The 15922-nt window shown below is 43.9% G+C and overlaps 1 protein-coding gene across 1 annotated transcript in view; it reads left to right on the top strand.

The window, feature by feature from the left end:
- appa (amyloid beta (A4) precursor protein a) overlaps positions 1-15922 on the top strand; it is a 30416-nt gene that overhangs the window by 5657 nt on the left and 8837 nt on the right. The window contains 6 exon segments of the mRNA XM_029449412.1: positions 9053-9220; positions 10926-11055; positions 11814-11926; positions 12034-12224; positions 12561-12877; positions 13456-13623. Coding sequence (XP_029305272.1) covers positions 9053-9220; positions 10926-11055; positions 11814-11926; positions 12034-12224; positions 12561-12877; positions 13456-13623 — 1087 coding nt within the window.

Below are 15922 nucleotides of genomic sequence, written 5' to 3'. Positions count from 1 at the left end.
GTGTTCCTAATCTAACTGATGCTGTCAGATAAATTAAATGGAGTACAAAGTAAAATATTTGCCTCTGAATTGTAGTGGAGTAGAATTACTTCAGAATTGTACCTAAGTACTTATTCCTGGTTCTAAGGATTTATATCTTGAGTTGTATTTGTAAAGCACAGTCCTCACTGCCAACTCCAGACGTGTTCCAGATGCTGTTGATGCTCCGACCAGAAGGTCAGAAAGTGCAGAAATAGAAACAAAAACCTAAAATAGCCAAAAAACACAAGCCGGCTTGTTAGAAGTATGTCCCTTTGTGGTTTTTCGGTATGATACAGTATGAGCTGAATTTAAAATGAAGCAAATTGATTTCAAATTCTTTACTTCATTTCAGCAGTTTAATATGACAAATCCAAACACAATCTTTCCAACAAAACCAATTCTTCCAACATATAAATATTTCCTGCAACCACAGCGGCGCTTGACTCTCTGTGGTCTTTTTTTTTTTCCCCCCCCGACTGGTTTCCATCGCTCCAACCACATTTCCTCTTATTTATGCACACTAAGAAGCCGCTTTGCCCCGGTACACCTTTGATTCCTGCGGAGGTTGCTGACTCTTTAAAGAATCTTTAAGAGCGTTTCTTGTAAATGAGGAAGTTTTTTCGGTTTCACCCCCTCTGTCAACACGAGGGTTCTTTTCCTCCACTTACAGAAATGATCTCATCCTCTCACTTCTCTCTTCCCCTGTCTCCTCTCACCGCCCTGGGTGTTCAGGGTTGCCATAGCACTGGAGTGTTCCCCAGGTGCCTGGTGCTTGGACTATAATTAGGCCGCTGTGTGTTATTCGTCGTTCTTCTCACCCATTTCCCCCTTTCCTCCCCTCATTTTACCATTTTCCACCAGAACAATTTCTCACTCTCGCTTTTTTCTCTAAAGCGCTGTGTCATCCATACGGCATGTTGCTGATGTGCTGCATGCCCTCGGCTTGAGAGTCACAGTTTATGAAACTACTACCTCCTTTGGGACACGCCATCAATTGTAGATGACGAGTCCTCTCGGAGTCCAAGTGTGAAATTAGAACACTTGTTTGAAATGCCAAGTTCTGTGTATGTGGGTGTGTAGCGGGTGCAAACGAGAAAAGAGGGGTGGGATGGAGATTTGCGTCAGAAAGTGGACTGGTATTATTTACTGTGGCCTGCTATTTCTGGATCCGTTTCCTGTTTGGTCTCCATCATAAAAGCGGACTTCCTGAGTTTGTGCAGAGGGCAGGAGTGCTGCAGAACTAGTCGTGTGTGTGTGTGTGTGTGTGCGTGAGAGAGAGAGGAAGCCATTGTTTCGAAACTCCCTCATGTTTGAATTGACAGTATGCTTTGTAAGAAAACCCCAAGACACATAGATTTTCATTTGGGATCCTCGTCACGTTGAAGCAAGTACAGGTAATTATAAATCGGAAGTATTCTTCCGTTAGTGACTGTTTTCTTTTTTTTAGAAATACAGACTGTGTTCCCAGTTTACCTGCCGGCCCTGTGTGGAGTCGGTGCTCGTAACTACTGAGGAGGATTCCAGACACACACACACACACTCACACACACACACACACACACACCCCCATCAGCACCCCAGGGCCCTGATTTACAATGACTCCTAGCAACAACACTGATCAACTCGCAATCATCCGTAAATAATGTTATGCAGCTATGAGGCATCTGCTTGTAACATACTTGATTTCAGCTTCTTTAAAAAAATTCTGCAGTCTTTTCTAAGAAAAAAATAGTTGGGTTTAACTCTAATAATGCAAATGAGCACATTAGGAAAAATATGCTAAGTTAATTGGTGTTTTTCCAATTTTCCATTATGTGTGTGTGTGTGTGTGACGCAGACGACAAATGATGAAAAACACGATTATAATTGGAGAATGAATCTTTTTGCTGAGAATAATTGTAGGATTGATGCATCCAAGCAAGGGACCAGCATGCTGAGTGTTATGATTTCTTTATGACTTCTTTATGACATGGCCCATTGGGAAAGAAAGTTGACTGCAAACATGATGTAAAAAAAAAGGAGTAACCAGTGAGGTCGAGGCAGTTTTAGCAGGCCGTTACTGAATGAACCGGCCATTATGTTGGTTTAATGTTGATCTCACACACACACACACACACACACACACACACACACACACACACACACACACACACACACACACACACACACACACACACACACACACACACACACACACACACACACACACCTCTCTGATGATCCCAGGTGACTTGGATAATGATGTTGCCTCAGGTTGCCACAGCGATGACAGAGGAAGGTTATAACATGCAGTTCCCCCGGGGTTGAGAGGAGGCTCCGTATCCATGGTGATTATTACTAAGGAAACCAAGAGTCTCTCCATCATGTCTCGCCAAATTAAGTGGGCAGAAGTCAGAACAATGTTTCTTACACACTTCTAATCAGATTTTAAAGAGATTTGTCTGAGATGCTAATTCCTGAGGAGCCCCTCGAGACAAAGCTTAATCGCATTGAATATAAATGAATTAAAATAATGCTTCAAGTAAACTTAGAGTCTCCTCACAGACTCGCTGAAAACTTTTGAGGACGAGGACTGCTGGGATGAGCTCTAAGTAAGAAGAAATTTAAAGGCATGCACACAGACAGTCTGTATATGGGCGCGGTTGATCTTAGATGTCAGGAAATCATTTGATCGATTTGTGTTTTGACTTTGCGGAAACGTTTGACCTTTTTAAACCCAATATGTGAGGAGATCAATATCTAAAAAGCAGTCTGTGTTACTCAGGATGCTAAGGTTTCATCATAACCTGATTCACCTCGATTTACCCCCCAAGCTAAGCGCTGCTTACAGGATGAGCAAGTCAATCAATCCCACACCCAGTTTCCTATTTTTTTCTTGCACATCTTCAGGCTGGAGCTCCTGTTTTGCCCCCGCTATTTATTTATTTGGTGAAAGAGTTCTGTCTGGTTTTACATGTGCCCTGTAATTGAACTTGTGTCCGACAGGGAGTGTGAGAGGAATGGAGGAGGGTCTGGCTGCCCTGTAATCAGTGAAACTGAACACTACGCACTAAATCTGCTTCCAAAACATGAGGCGCAGATAGCTTTACACACACACACACACACACACACACACACACACACACACACACACACACCAGAGTGGGATAGCGTTCCACACACACTTTAAGTCCGGTCAAAGACGATCTGAAGGTTTTAAGTAACAGCAGGGCCATGCTTGCCAAGGTGATTATAGAGTGTGTATGGGTGTGCACAGACATTGCCACTGTGTGCGAGAGCATTTCTGTCACCTTGCCAGTCTTATCTAATTCAGCCGTCACATATCCTCCCGAGCTAAGCAAACAAATTCCCACGGCTGTGCATCTTGTAAACAACCCACAGACAGGCGGGCTTGTGCTCGATTCCACCACAATTGATTGATTAATGACCCAAAGCTAGCAGTGATAACACAATAAAGGCCTTATTTGCATTGTGTTACTGCCTCTTGCAGGAGATATTCTTTCTGTGTCTCCACATAGGGAACACTCAGCAGTTGACATTATCTTGTGGTTCAATATGTCCCAGCCTGGACAATAGAGCCTTGTCTTTAGCTACTAGTTTGGAAGTAGTAGCCAAAGATGCCTGTGCCAGAAAGTGTGTGTCTGTGGGGGGGGCTGTGCGACACATCCTGCTCTCCAGGGAGTCTCCCCCTGGGATGAGAGATGATCTAAGACACCCTCCCCCTATACCGCCCCCACCACCTTCACCCAACTCCCCATGGCAGGCCTGGGCCACTCAGATAAGACTTTACAATTAATAGCACCGCAGGACCAGCACCCACAGGGACACTTCCCAAGTGTGTGTGTGTGTGTACTTTAAACTGCCTCTGTGGTGAGTGAGAAGCTACATGGCGTGTGTATGTGTGTGTAAGAATGGATTTAGTTGGCGTTTTGCAAGCGTGTGAAGCAATATTTCTTTTTTTTTGACAACCACCCATTTACATTTAATGGGTAATAAACATTTTCTTGGTTTTTTTTCTGCTTTTTAGTGCCGCAGATCACATCTGTGAGTGCGCCAGCCATAAGCGGATTCATTCACACACATCAGTACATTTTACAGTCCCTTTACATAATGACTTTCAGATGGGAATGGGTAGGCAATTTACATAAAGGGGAAGAAAGTTATTATGCCTTGCAAAGTTTTACACATGGGGAGTGCTGTGCATTGATTGATGAGAAGGTTCTTGCCTTTGAGAGGGGAGGGGCAGAAATTCAGACTATAAAAGTGTTTTCTTTGGCTGAATATTTTTTGAGTTTGCCGCTAATTTGTGTTTTCTCCCGAAGTCAAAGTAGTCAATAGGGAGACGAGCTTGTAAAGGATTCATTATCTCTTTCAGTTATGATAACAATGTACTCTCTAATGTGATTTCTGAGATCTGGGAACTCAGAGGTTGCTACAATGCATAATTATGAAGCCAGAAGCATGAGCAGTCAGACGGGTTGTAAACAACAGACCCGGCCAAGTCACGTCTTTTTTGTTTGGAAAAACAACTTGATTAATTGATTGAGCAAAAGATATTTGCACATAAATATTCTGCCAATGTAATAATCAGTTAATATACTTATTGTTTAATCTCTAATCTAAACCACATTATCAAACCAAAAGTGAGTGCACCGGAAAAATACAAAATACCTTTTATAATACACCGGAATAATCCTTTAAGGCGGAACATATGAAAGTCAGACTCATGATGATGAAGCAAAGATCCTGTTGCGTGCGTCTAAGGTTTGCCTGGATGTGATTTGGGTCATGGTTTCAAGCTGTGGAAGTAGGCCACCTGTCCGAGATGGGAACCGTGATTTGAATTAAGGTGTAACAAAGTCCCACGTGTGGACGGTCGATGTGAACTGCAGCAGTGAGCTCGTCATAAACCTCCTCGGGGGAGCAAACCAATCTATCAAATTGCAGGAGCAAATAATCTGACTTTAATCGCTTTACGACCACAAACTTGTATGTTATTGCATTACATTATTAAATTGTTGGTTTGTCTGTTTGTGTTTTTTTTTTTTTAGTTTCCTTTTTATGTGCCTCCCTCGGGGGGGGGGGGGGGGGAAACTAATTCCATTTCATCTTCAAATCATTCTGAGGATGTTGAACGTTTTGTAAAGTTTATAAACTAACATCGCATGCCAAGATTAAACAATTTAGGACATGGGCTACATGCAACTTAATGGGTCAGTAGCTTAAGTCTCTATTCTATTTCCACGACTGACTTGATTTTGCCATGTTTTCTACAAATAGCAAACAAACACACAGCCGTGAGTCTTACCCTGCTGCAAATCTCTTTATTGTAATGACTTTGGTAGCTTCCTCGACTGCAATTTATTGCTCTCATTCTTGTCAAACTCTGAAGTCTTTCATCAACTAGCGTGGTTAATAAGTGCGGCAAGAAGCTGATTTATATTTTTGATGGATAAGTGCTTTAGTTGCATGACTTGTAATTTGTGTTGAGGGGAGAAGTAGCACGCCAAGCAATATGTGCCTGGGGTTTCTGCTGACTTTAATTGAACTATCATGTCGGGGTCAATCTGATATAGTGTCGACCTCCTTTCCTCTGGCTTATTCCCTGTCGTTACGGTGATGGCTATCATGCCAGATTGAAACCAAAGGGGGATATTTCTCCTGACCAGGCTGCCGTGTTAATCCTCAGTGCCCAGTGCTCCCTCCCCTCCCTGCAGGATGACCGGCTGGCAGACTGGCAGAAATGTGAAGCAGAGCTGAGATAGGATAAAGACGGAGAGAGAAGGAGAGCAGGGAAGCCTGGTGTCTCCTTTTATAATATGCTAACACATTGCCGCTGATGTGTCTCACCACTTGTCAGTCTTTAAGTCCATCTGTCGCTTGCTCATGGTAGATTCTAGCTTCCTGGCATTGACAACTAAAAACATCCAATATACTGTTCTTATCCTTTCTTTTGTAAAATGCTAATTGTATGCAATCCCGTGTTTCTCCCGCCCTGATTGCAGTGATTGTTTCTGTAGACAGTATAATCACAGAGGATCTTTTTGTACATTTTGACGCAGCCGGCACTGAATTCAACAGAAGATGTGCTCATTCTTTTTCTCTAAACTGTCTGACACCAGAGTTACCCATCTTTTCCCTTTTTAAGCCTTCCCTGATTTCCTTCAGCCTGTCTCCGGCTCTCCATCCCCACATCATTTCTGTTTCACAGAGCGCTTGACCTTCTGCTCGAGCCCGAAGGCTTATTGTCCAATTCATCTGTTCTCCAATCTCTCCCTGTCTCTCCCCATTGTGATTATTGTTCCTTCTCTCACTTTCTCCTCCCGCTCCTGCCTCCGCCATCATCCTGGGACTCTGATTTATAAGCTTGCAGCAAAGGCTTGGCTGATCCCACTCCCCCTTCCCCCTCCTCCTCCCCCTCCTCCTGCTTCAGCAGAAGACAGAGCAGTGGAGAGATAGCAGTGGAGAGGCTGAAAGGCAGTAAGGAGAAGAGAGAGCGATTGGCGAGGATATGATTTGCCAGCCAAAAGAGGATGACACAAAGAATTTGAATGTCAGAGAGGCAGTTGGCACTGATGTTCCTACCTGTGCCTAAAGCGGAGAGGAAGTTGGTTTATCTCTTTCAATAGCGACAGGGAGGGGCCAGAGGGTGGGCAGATAAGGTCAAAACGAAACTGGGCACCCAGGAAAGTGAGTTAATTAAAAGATAGCACACATGCAGACAACTTTTTTTAAAGATTATTTGAAAACTTTCTGCCCTCACGTTGCCTTGGGTTTAACTATTAATGAGCAGGATGGGATTTGATCTGTGTCCTGTGAGCGCTGCTCACTCACAGATTGCAGTGTGGGAATCAAACCTCTAAATAACCTTGTGTGCTGCAGATGGCCCCGTGTCAAGACTGATGGCCACTCGTGTTAAGTTGCCATGTGTTGGAGCTGAAGGGGCTGGGGACAAGAGGGGATTGTACTCCCTACGTTGTGTGCGTGTGGTGTGTTGTGTGTGTGTGAGGGATTTACTGACTTCCTTGCTACCACAGCTTGTGGCTCATCTTATGCATGTTTGGCCCATGGAAGTGTAAGCTGATCTGTGTTTGTGATCTTTGTAACCTCATTTTGACTGCAGTAAATGGCTGAACCGCCTTTAGCAAAGAGGTAGATGGATAAATAGCACTATCTCATGAGAACATGACAAAATCCGAAACCATTAGCTCATCGAAGCAGATCGAAACCTTATTATTAATTACATTTGTAGGCGATGTAAGTGGTGGGTCATGGTAGCTGTGTAGAGCTTTAACACTGCTGCAGTTCATTACTTCAGAGGCCGTAGATAACGCAGCGTTTAAAACCAGAGGTGTGACTCCAAATCATTGGACTTTGTCACTGTATCATCGTGTCTTTCTCTTTGCTCCTGGGTCGTCTCACAAAGAAACCGTCAATATCAGTTTACACATTTTGTACTTGTTTTACTGTTATTACCACGTAGTTATTTGCCAACAATGCAGTGTGATGTCTACTGGTCTAGTCTGAAGGCTTGACAGGGTGGTGTCTGCACCACATGCAGTACGAGCAATTTGTTGAATCATCTGCAACTGAAACACGTAGGAGACAAACAATAAAGGAGCAAAAACCGAGAAAAGTAAAGCTCGACACAGTTGATCCAAGACACTCTGTAATGCAACCGCTCACTATTTATTTAAATGTCTATATATATATATATATATAGCTTTTAAACTAATCATTACAGTCTGCTCTGCCCGGCTTCTCTGGGCATAATCAGGTGACAATAGAAAAGGAACTAACAGCTCCAGAGACGGCTGTCTTCTCCTTCTTCCACACAGTCAATATGTGTAATAATGAGAGCTGATGCAATCGTCTTTTCATACATACATGCTCGCTAAATCGATCCAAAGATTTGAGTTTTCAGCTTCCAATGTATCCAAATTGATGTCCCCCATCAGCTATTCTCATATTGGAGGAGGACTTTATGCCCCTGGCTGCTTGGAGAGAATCGAGTCTGGAAGGAAACGAATATGCTATCCATCTCACAAAACAACATTTGTTTGCCTGCCAGGGCCTTCAAAACCATTAACAAGATTAGAGAGCACACAATGGCAACACTCCCTCTCCCCCCTCTTCTCTTTTTCCCCTCCATATTCCCTCCCATTTTGTTCTAGCTCATTTGCCAGTACAATGCAGACATTCAGTGGTTTGTCTGCACCTCCTCTCCTAAGGGGGCTTCAGCGCAAAACCTCCTTATGCAGGCAGACAGCAATGGCACACACGCAGAGGCACAAACCAACACGAAAAAATAATATATTCATGCCAAAGGCGGACTTTCTCTGTCTCACACATACACACTTTTCCTGACACACACTCCCCTCGCCTCCGGCCAACCTGCTCTTGTGCACACTATGTGCTGCGGAGAGAAACAAACCCAAAATGAATCAACAGAGGGTTATATAAGCAGTATGTTGCCTGTGAAGAAAAGACAGCATGGGCACAGAGATATGTACACTATTCCCATAAATGGTATTGTGCGTGTGTGTGTGTGTGTGTGTGTGTGTGAGGGTGTATTGGATTGCTCCAGGCCTGTTTGAGGCAATTTATTCCTATAAAAATATAGATTTTTGATGTCCATCACTTTTTTCTTTCACTCTTCCTTTCCACACTCGACAACACCCACCCAAAGGCAAATATGAACAGAGGCATTGAGCGGGATCCTGGCACTGCCACACTTGAGAGTTTGATTCCGGGAACACAGAAATTAAACCCCAAATATTGATGAAATTAAGAGAGAAAGAAATGTGTTCCTGCGCCTCATCCTCATCTCTCTCCCCGCTCCTCTCATCTTAAACCAGCTCACCTCATTTTACTTTCCATCTAACGCGTTAATCTCCTCTCCTCTCCTCTCACTTTCTATCTGAGTAATGAAATTTAATTGCATCCGTCTTGCGTTTCTCAGCACAAGGAGCTTTAACATGAGCAGTATATCTCATTAAATCTCTCCCCCTGTCTCTCCCCTAACCTCTAGGTGCCTACAGATGTTTCCATGGGTCTGTTGGCAGAGCCCCAGGTGGCCATGTTTTGCGGTAAACTCAACATGCACATCAACGTGCAGAGCGGCAAGTGGGAGCCGGACCCCTCGGGCACCAAGAGCTGCATCGGCACCAAAGAGGGCATCCTGCAGTACTGCCAGGAGGTAAAGTGTGTGTGTGTGGGGGTGTGTGTGTTCTAGCCCGGGAGGTAAACCCAACAGAAGCTGCTCTTTTTCATACAACTGTTTATTTTCCCTGTGGAATCAATGAAGTCTGGTATTACATGATCATATTAATCCACTGTTTAAAGCTGAGATGAATCTTTATTGTATGTATTGTAGTAAAAAGCCTAAAGGCAAGGAGAAAATAGGAGTGGGGGGGGGGGGGGGTGTGTAGATATAGAATTTCAGGATAGTATTAAAAAAATAATAATAGTGTGAAGGTAACATTTCAAGGTGTTTTTTTGGTAGAGATAGAGAGGCCATTTTGGACCATTTGTAATCATCATTTTCAGCCACTGTCATGCACGTATGATGCGATATATGGAACACTTAAACTGTAATTACCCAGTGTTTAGTTTGTTTTGTGTGAGCAATAAGCCGAGACGATACATTTTTATCGTCTTCTTTTTGGGTCGTATATTTTTTTTTTTAGTGCAAATTGATGATTGAGCCGGTAGCAGTGCAGAAGACCTTGGGGGGAGTTCGTAACAAGCAAGATTGGATTGTCAATTTTATTTTGGTATTTTTGGGCAAGCGAGAACAATTTTCACCGCAGGTGATGCCAATAAAACGCATGAAAGATGCCTGAAAATGCAATCTGAACCAAATGAACGAAAGCTACCAAAATCACAAAGTCGTATGGATGTTAGAGGACAGACGGAGGAATTTGTTCCTGTTGGTTTGAGAGAACGTAAGAGCACAGAAGTCCCATCACGAGTGGGTTACAGAGAATACAAGCAGATTTGTTTTTATTAACCAAAATCCCAATTTGGCAGGTTGACATGGTGCCGAAACAGCTCAGTAAAAAAGCTGCTTAAGTCCATGTGACTTTACTTTAATTAGTGTAAAACTAACTGGACCTCCGTGTTGTTGTTTGACCAAAGAAAACGTCTATCCTTTTAACCACAAGATTTCTTTTGAAGCAGTATTCCAGCAGTGTAGTGCAGGCTATCACTGCACTGGGAGTTGTCTGATAAGCACATGTGATGCATAATGAGATGTCTCTGAAAAGCATGTAAGACGGACTGAAAGGAAGATAAGTTCTCCATTGTTTCAGCTGATAACCAATCCAGTGAAAACAAACGCGTATTACTGAATCAGCCGGAGGTCCCAGGTTCAAATTGTTTTTACATTTTGAACTTGGATATCAAAAAGAAACAGAGAGATATGGAGAACCTTGGAATTGTCCTTCCCGAAGCTGAATGGAAAATGTGAGAGTGACGAGGAACCAAGGTTATGGAATTCTTTCCCTCTGCGTTTAGAGAGATACGAGAGGAGAGCACATTGAAGAGGGGGTGTCATGATACAGAATGAGGGGTGATGTATTTGGACGGGGATTATGACTCGTCGACTAAGAATATTGTGCAGAGGCAGATGTCATGCACGGCTGAGAGGAACATGGAGGTAAACAGCAGAGTGCGCCAAGCATCAGGGAGCACTGCAGTAATGCAAAGATTTAAAAAAACCATCTGGGAAAACAACACATTTCCTAAAGTAAGGGAGTGGATTACGTTAACAAACTATTCAGGTAAAGTGTGCGTAGGACACGTGAGGAACTACAAGTGATGGATTAATGGATGTGAAGAAGAGCACCTACTCGTTTTCAGCTTCGTCGTGACTCTAATGTAATGTATAATTATGTGTGTAGGTGTACCCCGAGCTCCAGATTACCAATGTGGTGGAGGCCAACCAGCCAGTCAGCATCCAGAACTGGTGCAAGAAGGGGCGCCAGCAGTGTCGCAGTCACCTGCACATTGTGGTGCCCTACCGCTGCCTGGGTGAGTCCCTGATATGTTCTCACGTGTGATACATTCAAGACATACACCCTTGACTCATAAAATGACAAGAAAAGACAAAGAATCCCATAAATAAATAAGAGCAGGTGTCCTTGTTTCAAATGGATATTGCAGTTTTGTGGCCAGAGGTGCTCTGAAGCGATGGGGAAGGGCGTGTGGAGCATTCGGAGAAACAAAGAAAAGATAATTACCCTGTTCTAGCTGCAAGACAATAGTCACCATAGCAACTAGGGCTGGGCAATGTAGACCAAAAATCATATATTGGTATTTTTAGGCTGAATGGCGATGCACGATATATATATCTCAGTAGTTTCTACAAGGTTAAATGTTCAGCTGACTGCCTTAATTCAATACATTCAACTCATAGTCATGTTATTTTCAACAAGTTGTTCTGGATTTATCCCGAGTTATTGTGTAGGTTACGTCACTCTACAATAGTGAAAGTGCTGCACGCCTCTAGTATTGTATAGAACAGAGTAAATCCATATACAAACTTTATTCCGCTTGACAACTTAACTGTTGATTTCTCCTCTGCTCTGATCGCCCCGGTCACGTCTGTCCGTTTAAATGGTTTGAAAAAAAAAGAACTCTATATACCATAACAAGTTGAAAGACCGCCCCGCCGTAAAAGCAGCCACGGAGATGTTTCATGAGAGTCATCAGTGTTGGCTGAAATGTGTCTTCAGTCAGTCAGAAGGCTCGTGTATGAATTATACATATGGTTATTGTTTTTGCTGCAGTAGGAGAGTTTGTGAGCGACGCCCTGCTCGTGCCTGACAAGTGCAAGTTCCTGCACCAGGAGCGTATGGACCAGTGTGAGAGCCACCTGCACTGGCACACCGTCGCCAAGGAGGTGAGTACACACACACACACACACACACACGCACACTTCCACTACTGTAACATCTAGCGGGACTGATTTATCTTCTGCCCTGCCTTTCTCATCCTGTGTCTGCGTAGTCCTGTGGAGACCGCACGATGAATCTCCACGACTACGGGATGCTGCTGCCCTGCGGCATCGACCGTTTCCGAGGAGTGGAGTTTGTGTGCTGTCCCGCGGAGGCGGAGCGTGACGCCGACAGCGCAGAGAAGGACACTGATGATTCTGATGTCTGGTGGGGTGGAGCGGAGACTGATTACTCTGACAACAGGTACACACACACACACACACACACACACACACACACACACAGATAAATGAGGGCAAGGCAGCAGCAGAGTAATACATCAGCGCTCAGTTGATCAGAGATATTGCCACTTTCATTTTCAACATCGCCATAAGGATAGATTTCTCTTCTTGGAAGCTCACTGCAGGTTGGTTATAATCTAAAGCCTTTGTCCTTCCCTTCTTCACATTCATCCTTCCTCATCTCCTCATCCCTCTTCCTCTGTCACCTCTCCTCCCCCCCTCCTTCTGTGTTCCACCCTTTCCTTCATTTCTCTCCCTTTCCCCCCCACTCCCCTTTCCTCTCCATCCTCCCTCCCAGTATGGTGCGGGAGCCAGAGCCAGCGGAGCAGCAAGAGGAAACCAAGCCATCTGTGGTAGAGGAGGACGAGGAAGAGGAGGAGGTAGCCGAGGAAAATAACGAGGAGGAGGAAGAGGACGTGCTGGACAACGACCAGGATGGAGACGGAGAGGAGGACGAAGAGGTGGAAGAGGAGGAGGATGAGGAGGGAGACGCCGACATCATCGACACGCTCAACGACGACGACGACGACGACGACGCCGACGAGCCCACCACCAACGTTGCCATGACGACCACCACCACCACCACCACCGAGTCTGTGGAAGAGGTTGTCAGGGGTGAGGAATGTTTCCTACGTGTGTGTCTAGAGCTGGTTCTCATCTTCTGTTATAAATAGTCTTCATTTTCAGGGTGTTTGCAGCTCCATGAGAATGTTCTACACTTTCTACATTTAAGATTTCTTTAAAAGCTTTAATCAGATGACAGGTTATTTAGATTAAGTGACACAAGCTCAGTACAACATACAACATGTGTTTCTCTCCATTTTTTAAAATGCTTTTCTAAACGCAATTTAACTTCATGTTCGTCACGTATTAATTTCCTGCTGTCATTTTTCACATTGTGCTCGTTTATCATCTCGGAGCTTTCATTAGCGACGTCCCATTAGAGTCCGAACTGATTGTTCCAGCTTTGTGTCTTCATTTGAGTCTTAAATTGCTTTTGAATTCAATCCCAAGTTCCAATAATAATACTTTGAATCTGACTTTCGTCACATCCCTACTGTGTGACGTAAAGTGTTTCTGGCATATTTTACAGGTGAACACACTCGGGTGTGTTCTATAGTGTATCGTGAGCTAAAGAGACTCTAGTAGCCGTGTATGTGAATGATGACAAGTGTGTATGTGTGTCCTCCAAGATGTGTGCTGGGCCAATGCAGAGACTGGTCCATGCCGGGCCATGCTGCCCCGCTGGTACTTTGACCACCAGGAGGGTCACTGTGCTCAGTTTATCTACGGTGGCTGCGGAGGCAACAGGAATAACTTTGACTCTGAGGAGTACTGCCTGTCTGTCTGCAGCAGCGTCAGTAAGTCCTGCCCGACGGCAGCTAACCCCGACTAGCAGCCGGTGTGTCTCTAACCCTCGCTTTCACTCGCTGTCTATCCAAGCTGTCCACTACCTGCCACACGTTTCCTGCTCGGTGTGCTTCTCTTCCAGATGTCCCTTATTCATCAACTCCCTTCCTGGCTAACCTTTACCTTTTCCTCACCGTCTGTGTGTTTGTCTGTCAGACAAATAAATGTGTTTGCTCTCAAAACAGACTTCACCTTTCCTATAATCTCTCGTGGAAAGCCTCCAACCTGACCGGGTGTACGCTCACCGTTCCCTTTACTCTCGCTACTCCTTCTAGAGTGTAAGATAAGATGTTTTGTGAAGCATGTATATTTCACTATACACTTTAACATCGAGCCACACTGGACCGTGTTCTGTTTCGAAAGCTGTTAAGAGCTGGAGATGTGTTTTGTTTTAGCTAAATGAAAAAGCCATAACAATAAGTGGAGAGGTTCAATTCTTCAGAATAACAGATTAAAGTTAATTTATTGATTCCTATTAGAGTAAAGTACAGAGACATGGGGCCAAAATCTATATGCTCCCAACAACAATACTTATACAGACAGAATACTCATTTTCATGTCTGTAGATTCTTCTAGTTACAGTTGCTGCCCTATAGAGCTGCTATAATAACGACTGTAGTTTCTATGATTACAGTCGTTATCTTTTGTGATTCTTTAAAATCATCCAGGCAGGAATTATTTGGCAATAATCCTCACTTTGCTGCACATTATGCCTCGCATCCCCTGATGTGCTGCAGGTTTGCTTACATTATACCCTCCTCGTCACAGAGGGAATAGGTTCGGTTTAATTCATTGCATTCATTTAAATCGGATGTCAAATTAACCCGCTGCAATTTTGGAAATGTGAACCGTTTCCAAGGCAGCGGTAAGCAAAAACTCATCAATACATCATTACACGCTGCAGAGCTCACCTGCCCTCTACAGCACATTGTGATGATTGATTATCGGAGGAAACATTGATAATGAGGATGATTGCTTGATGGATTTCACACCTTGTTACTATATTTGGCTATTAGAATTTCTTACTAACGAAGAAAGCGTATTTCTCGCCACTTCCTGTTCAGCTGGAAGTGATCGTTCAGTCACAAAGTGAACTGATTAGATTTCAAATAGTTGCTCAGTCTTGGATTGCCAACCTATTTTTCGTGTGTGTGTGTGTGTGTGTGTGTGTGTGTGTGTGTGTGTGTGTGTGTGTGTGTGTGTGTGTGTGTGTGTGTGTGTGTGTGTGTGTGTGTGTGTGTGTGTGTGTGTGTGTGTGTGTGTGTGTGTGTGTGTGTGTGTGTGCGCGTGCGGGCTGTGTGTTTGGAGATGGGGAGCGGAAGGCGGTTTAAGTGTTTGGCTCTGATGCTGATTTCAGTGTTGTGTAAGGTTCAGTGACCTTGCTAGATACATGTGTGATGTGTGTGTGTGTGTGTGTGTGTGTGTGTGTGTGTTTTAGTGTGGGATTTCTGCTCTGCTGTACGGTGGCGGTGAGAAAGTGCTGCAGTGTCTTATTCCCCCCCACGGACACACACACTTGGCACTTACATATGTGGTCAATTAACAGTCATGCACAGTCTCTGAGCAACTGGTATTTCTAATAGCATTTTCTTTTTTGTAAATACGCATATGATAATTACAGCGAGTGTTTGAACAGCAGTGTTCATTTTGGCATTTGAGTTTTAGTGATTAGATTTTTGTTCGTTATAGTCAACAGACACTAAAGACATTTCAGATTTAATTAAAAATCTCTATGTTTCTATATCTTCTCAGCGTTTTGTCCCTCTTTGTTTTCCTTTTTCTTCCGTCCTTCACACGATCATTTCTGTTCACCTCCTTTTGTGGTGGGGTGGTGTTTGGGGTCAGAGACAGACTTTTCTAACACCAAAACACTGCGCATGATCCCACTATAGATAAGTGAGAAATTGTAATTTAGGGTGAAATGATCCTTTGAATGGTTTTGATGGACAGAGGTTAACAAAACGTTCGGCTGAGGTCAAAGTGAATAACATCTCCGTTGTTTTTGTGTCTTGCGCTGTCATGCGCTCTCATCAGACATAACCGATTTCACATGACGTGCGACCTTTCACGCATGCATGCACACACACACACACACACACACACACATCACGCATGCACACACACTCACACTCACCAGCCACTTTTGATAGCACACTTGTGAAAGATAATCAACTTTCCACTGATTAAATCCAGATTTTACGCAATGTGTGGTCCATTTATATTTCTCGCTGGTAAGTCGACCAAAATTCA

The sequence above is a fragment of the Cottoperca gobio genome, chromosome 2 (assembly GCF_900634415.1).
Source record: "Cottoperca gobio chromosome 2, fCotGob3.1, whole genome shotgun sequence".
In the NCBI taxonomy this organism is placed as follows: Eukaryota; Metazoa; Chordata; class Actinopteri; order Perciformes; family Bovichtidae; genus Cottoperca; species Cottoperca gobio.
The sequence above is the reverse complement of the archived record's forward strand: the minus strand, read 5'-3'. Positions and strand labels throughout refer to the sequence as shown.